General features: G+C 35.3%; 1 protein-coding gene across 10 annotated transcripts in view; it reads right to left on the bottom strand.

Annotated features, from left to right (window-relative positions):
• Nucleotides 1–5608: 5608 nt before the first annotated feature.
• The window catches only part of usp16 (ubiquitin specific peptidase 16), a 62495-nt gene continuing 61706 nt past the window's right edge, over nt 5609–6397 (bottom strand). For all 10 annotated transcript variants that reach the window (XM_059968095.1, XM_059968101.1, XM_059968100.1 and 7 more), the window contains one exon: nt 5609–6306. In XM_059968095.1, the coding sequence (XP_059824078.1) occupies nt 6182–6306 (125 nt within the window). In that variant the 3' untranslated portion in view covers nt 5609–6181. The remainder of the gene's footprint in view (nt 6307–6397) is intronic.

Here is a 6397-nt window from a genome sequence, read left to right as displayed (position 1 = left end):
TTTTCCCTTGTTATTTAGGACATGTCTCTGTTTTGATTCTACTGATTTATGTTTACATTTTTGCTCCCAGACTGTTACTGTACTGCTTGATTTTTTATATGCCTGCTACCTTCTATGCACTAACAATTGATAATGGTTAATACACTTAAATTTGTGAGTTGGAATGTAAAGGGATTGAATCATCCTGTTAAAAGAAGGAAGGTCTTCTCGCATATTAAACAACTCAAAGCTGACGTTGCTTTCCTTCAAGAAACTCATATTCGTAGTTTTGATAATTCTCGGCTTTTGTCAAAGTGTGCAGGTCAGCATTTTCATTCATCCTTTGCCACCAAAGCTAGGGGGGGGGGGGTTTCCATCCTTAATAATTCAAATATTCCTTTTGAGCTCCATAATAAGATATCTGATACAAATGGCCGTTTTATTATTGTTTCTGGTAAATTATATAATACTAAAGTTGTACTAGCAAACCTGTATGCTTCCAATTTTGATTATGTTAATTTTTTTGAACGTTTTTTCTCCTCACTACCAGATTTAAACTCATATTCTCTTATTCTGGGTGGCGATTTTAATTGTTGGTTAGATCCTAATTTGGATCGATCGTCCTCTGTTACTAGATCACCTACTAAATCTGCCTTAGCTAGTCACTCTTCTTTCTAATTATGCTATCTCAGATATATGCCGTTTCCTTCATCCTACTGAGAGATTTTTTTTTTCACATGTTCACCATACCTTTACTAGAATTGAGTATTTTTTAACTTGATAATCAACTTATTCCATTTGTCTATTCTTGTGATTATCAGAGTATACTGATTTCTGACCATGCCCCAATTACTTTGTCTTTAAATTTTCCTGGTCCCCCTCAGAGGAATAAACACTGGTGTCTTGACTCAACTTTATTATCGGATGATTTTCTAAAATGTATTAAGGATCAGATAACCTTTTATTTTAACACCAATATGTCATCTGAAATGTCATCCCAGATTGTCTGGGATGCCATGAAAGCATATTTGAGGGGTCAAATAATCTCCTATACAGCAAATCTTAATAGAGAGTCCTGTACAGATCGATTAAACCTCATTAATCAGATTAAAGAATTAGATCAATTGTATGCTCTAACTAAGAATCCTGAATTATACAAGAAGAGTGTAGAACTTCAAACTAAATTTAATCATCTGTCTAAACCTGTTGAACGCCAACTTCTTGAAAGTAAGAGTCGCTCTTATATTCATGGTAACAAATCTGGTAAATTTCTAGTTAATCAGCTGAGGCGTTCTAAAGCTAAACAACATATTACAAAGATCCGGAAGGAAAATGGAGACTTTACATCGGATCACTTAGAAATCAATGACGTATTCAAAAAATTTTACTCTGGACTTTATTCCTCTGAATCTCTGAATGAGAATATTTCTGTTGATCTTTTTTTTAAATAATCTGAATATTCCTTTGCTTTCATCTGATTTTAAAGCCAAACTTAATATGCCTATATTATCAGAAGAAATACCTTTTGCAATTTCTGCATTGTCTTCAGGGAAATCTGGACCTGATGGGTTCCCCGTAGAATTTTAAAAATCATTCTCTTCACTTCGTTCTCCTCAGTTACTCAGTACTATCTGACTCGTTTAATTACGGTAAATTGCCACCCTCTATTAATGAGGCATCTATTATTTTATTAAAAAAAGACCCAACAGAGTGTTCCTCGTATAGGCCGATTTCTTTGCTTAATGTTGATGTTAAAACCTTGGCCAAAGTTTTGGCTTATAGATTAGAAACCGTTATTCCCTCTATTATTTCTGATGATTAAACTGGTTTTATTAAAAACTGTCTTCCTTTTTTAAATATTTGGCGTTTATTTGACATTTTATATTCACCTTCAACTGGGATTCCTGAATGTGTTATTTTCCTCGATGCGGAGAAAGCATTTGATCATATAGAGTGGAACTACCTTTTTGCAGTTTTAGAAAAATTTGACTTCGGTCAAAGTTTTATCTCTTGGATCAAATTGCTGTATGTGTCCTACTGCCTCTGTTTTGACTGATTTTCAGAAATCCCAGTTATTTAACCTCAAACGTGGCACCCGTCAAGGATGCCCTTTAAGTCCCTTTCTCTTTGATTTGGCTATAGAACCTTTGGCGATAGCATTTCGAAGCTGTCCTGAATTGACCGGGATTTGGAGGGGGGTGGGGGGTGTTGAGCATAAAGTTTCTCTTTATGCTGACGACTTACTACTTTTTCTTTCAAATCCGTCTACATCCTTACCGCCAATGTTCTCACTTCTTGATCAGTTTAGCCAGTTTTCTGGCTATAAACTTAATTTACATAAGAGTGAACTTTTCCCAATTAATAAAGAAGCACAATTAGCATTTTGTGACCTCCCTTTTAAAGTAGTTCATAATCAATTATTTTGGGATTACAGTTACAAGGAAGTTTAAAGATCTTTTTCGTGAAAATTTTGCCAATCTTTTATATACTACAAAACAGAGTCTGTCACAATGGTCACCTCTATCTATGTCTTTGGTAGGTCGTATTAACGTTGTTAAAATGTATGTTCTCCCTAAATTTTTATATTTATTTCAATCAATCCCAATTTTTATTACTAAAACTTTTTTTGATTCCTATATATGACTATTATTTTGTCATATCTGTGGAAGAATAAGCGTTCCAGAATAATAAAGTTTATCTCCAAAAATCTAAAAAAGAGGGTAGCATGGCCTTACCTAACTTTTGTTTATATTATTGGGCAGCCAATATATGTTGTGCTACCTTTTGGTCTTTTTTCCATAACCAACCTGAGTGCCCCAATTGGGTGGCAATGGAGTTGAGTTCCACTAAAGATTTATCTATTTCTGCACTTCTTGGCTCTATTCTCCCTAGTAGTTTGTCCAGATTAATTGTTAATCCTCTTGTTAGACACACTTTGCGAATATGGGCTCAGTTTAGGAAATTTTATGGTTTCTATGGTTTTTCCTCTTCTAGTCCTATCTTACATAATCACCTTTTTTTTACCTACTATGTATGATTCAACCTTCCATGATTGGTATAGGAAGGGCATTGGACATTTTGAAGATCTTTTTATTGATAATCGCTTCGCATCTTTTCAACAGCTCTCTGCTAAGTTCAATCTGCCTAATGCCCATTTTTTTTAGATATCCAAATTAGACACTTTATTAATCCTTTAATTCCTAACTTCCCTGAAATGCCTGAGAAAAATGTTATGGATTTCTTTCTTTCTATTAATCCACTGGGTAAAGGTTTAATATCATTTATTCGTGATAAATTAGCATTCTTATGGCGTGCTCCTGTGGATAAAATTAGAATGGCTTGGGAGCATGATTTAAATATCTCTTTATCTGATGAGACTTGGGACTCGATTCTCAAATCGGTTAATTCAACCTCTCTTTGTGTTCGTCATTGCCTTTTACAGTTTAAGATTGTTCATAGAGCCCATATGTCTAAATCTAAATTATCTCGATTTTACCCTAATATTAGTCCTCTTTGTGATAAATGCAAAAGGGGCGAGGCCTCTCTTATTCATGTGTACTGGTCCTGTCCTAGCTTAGAGAAATTTTGGAAAGATGTCTTCATAACTTTATCCTATATTCTGAATCACCACTTAGAACCTAACCCTTTAATTGCTTTGTTTTTTTGGGTGAGACAGATAAACGTTTGAGTTCAACTAAGTGTCAAATATTATCTTTTGCTTTTCTCCTGGCTAGACGTTTAATCCTCCTTAGATGGAGAAATGTTGCCCCGCCCACGCATGCTCAATGGCTTAATGATATTATGTCCTGCTTAGACCTTGAAAAAAATTCATTATTCAGTTCTTAATTCAGATACAAAGTTCCATAAGGTCTGGGGACCTTTTATTGAGTACTTTCATAACCTTCCTCTTAACTAAGGTTTTTTTTCGGTCCCTTGCTTTCAGCTTTTTTTTGGTAGTAGGCATTATCTTCTGTTTTCAAGTGTGTTTACAGTTTTGGGGGTTTGAATGTCCTGATTAATATTCTCTATATTGTGTTGTGGTTGGTCTGGAATTTTTTTTTTGTTGCGGGGCTTGGGGAGGATACTAACTTTACATGTCTTCAATTTGGGTGCTTTCTCAATTATCTTTTTTGTATTATTATTGTATGTTTTTGCACTGTATTAATTTTCTTCATTTTGATTTGGGGTTTTTTCCTATCTGTAGTGATGTAGAAAATGCATAAAACTAATTAAAAAAAATAAACACCACTAAACTTCAATAGTGGCCATTGTTTGGTGCAATCAGCCAATGAGAGTGCTTTACAGAACTCTTGCTCCCCTGCCAATTTATTCTTTTTTAAAAGTGCTTCATGTATGGGGGAAAAAAAGGAAAAGAGGTGGGTGACCAAACAATGAAACATGCCCCTAAGCTGGCTGATTGTTAATGGAAATGGCTCAAGGCTGCAAAGAACTGGTTTAACACTATGCTAGCTAAAGGTGACTTTTAAGTTAAGCCTTTGATTGTGTATCACTGAACCACCATGAGCATTTTAAAAAGACATTTTAACGTCAAGTCTACCAGTGATTTGGAAATCAAAGATTTCCTAGGTGACTTGGTATTTTCCAAAATAGGTTTGTTTCGCCTTTTTGTCCAGCAGTGCTGTATTTTGAGAAGTCTGATCTTGAACCTAAAGCATTGTTAATACTTGATAACCTAGGCCATACTGAGAATTTTGACAACTCCAATCCTGCATTCCTGTAGAAGTGGTTGACCTTCCACCCACCACCACTTCACTCCAAAGGATCAAGGCAGTATTGAATTTTAAAGCCTAATACCTTCACACATTCAAGCAACTGTAGAAGAAACAAAAGGTTAAGACAAACAATCCATCAGGCAATTTTGGAAAATTACAAGTGTCATGAAAGTTGTAGACAACTGTATCAGGGCAACCTAGGATGAAGTAACTTCAAACTGCATGAACAGAGTGTGATAGAAGCTATGGCCAGAAGCATTGAATGGCATTCTAGGATTTCAGGTAGAACCAGTCATCCAAACATTGCCGGTGAACTGAAATTACAGGATGTTAATGATGACATTGCTTTAGAGTTATTGCATTCTTGTGGTGAGAGCCTTAATAACGAAGAACTTTGAGAATTGGCAGAGCTGTTCCTCTTGAGAAGAAACTTAAAAGGCAGTCAAATCTTGACGCCTACTTGAAGAAGCCAAAGTTAGAGAAGGACCCACAGCCTGGTCCCTCCGAGATGCAACTACCACCTACCTCTCTGTAATGTGTTGCTGCTCCACTGATAACAAGTTTGGCCTATTTTCATGCTTGTTACTCCACAAATTACTGTATGTACATAAAATATCTCGGGTTTGATTTAAAAAAAGAATCGGGCACATGTCCACTTACGTATTATAATGACTGCATGGTGCTGATTTACATAGCGCTCCACCTACAAGGAACACATCCTCGATGTTGTGGGGTATGAGTGTATTGTAAAGGTGTTGATATTAAAAAGCTTGAAATAAAGACAGTGGGATATGAACCACTCATGTCGATTAAGGCTAAGTATTGAGGGGAATTAAGAGGGGAAGCTTGATTAATCAAGTCTGTGGGTGTGAAGCAGTGCTTATGAGAAAACAAGGTAAGACAATAATTAAATTTTATTAATTGCAATTTCCTGAGACAAAGCTTACAACATTGAAATTCAGCATGTCATACATATGAAACAAATCACTCAATAAGTATCTGTTGATCCTTAGTGAATGGAAAAAACTAACAGATCCTATCAATACCCGTCTTCATTTTACATGTAAATAAGTGGAACCGCTAAGCATTCTCCATTAAAATTGAACCTAATTAAAACCTGCATATTCTCCCAACTCATTTTACATGTAATAGGATACATCAATGAATGTTTCAAAATTACTCAGAGGATGCTGAAATTTATTCTGCTATCAAACAATCAATTTTATTCTCCCAAAGTATCACTGCTTACTTTTAAAAAAGCAATGTTTAATATGTAGGAAAATACATGGTAATCTTAGTGGTTTAGAAAGACTAATTTACAGATCATACAGATAATATTTTTGGTGCTTGTCACAGTCACTGTTTTCATTTGATAAATGTTGCATAGATTCCATTTTTTTTCCCTCAAACAAAAGTAGACCATTCTGGTACAAATGAATGTGATCAATAAGTCATTTTATCGGCAAAAATTAAAAGATCCTCTCATAGAACAGGAGGTAGGCTTGTGCATTCATTACGTCAGACTCTGCCACTGCTTTCACAGAGGTATCACTTACGTGGAACCACCTTCCCCTGGGTGCCTCTGCACTGATGACTGTAAAAAATAAATTAATAAAATATTAAGGCACACGAGTGAATCTGCAGATACTGGAAATAAATAAAAACACAAAATGCTGGCAGAACTC

This window comes from Hypanus sabinus, chromosome 4, assembly GCF_030144855.1.
Source record: "Hypanus sabinus isolate sHypSab1 chromosome 4, sHypSab1.hap1, whole genome shotgun sequence".
Lineage (NCBI taxonomy): Eukaryota > Metazoa > Chordata > Chondrichthyes > Myliobatiformes > Dasyatidae > Hypanus > Hypanus sabinus.
Note: the sequence above shows the minus strand (reverse complement) of the source record. Positions and strands in the feature narration are given on the sequence as shown.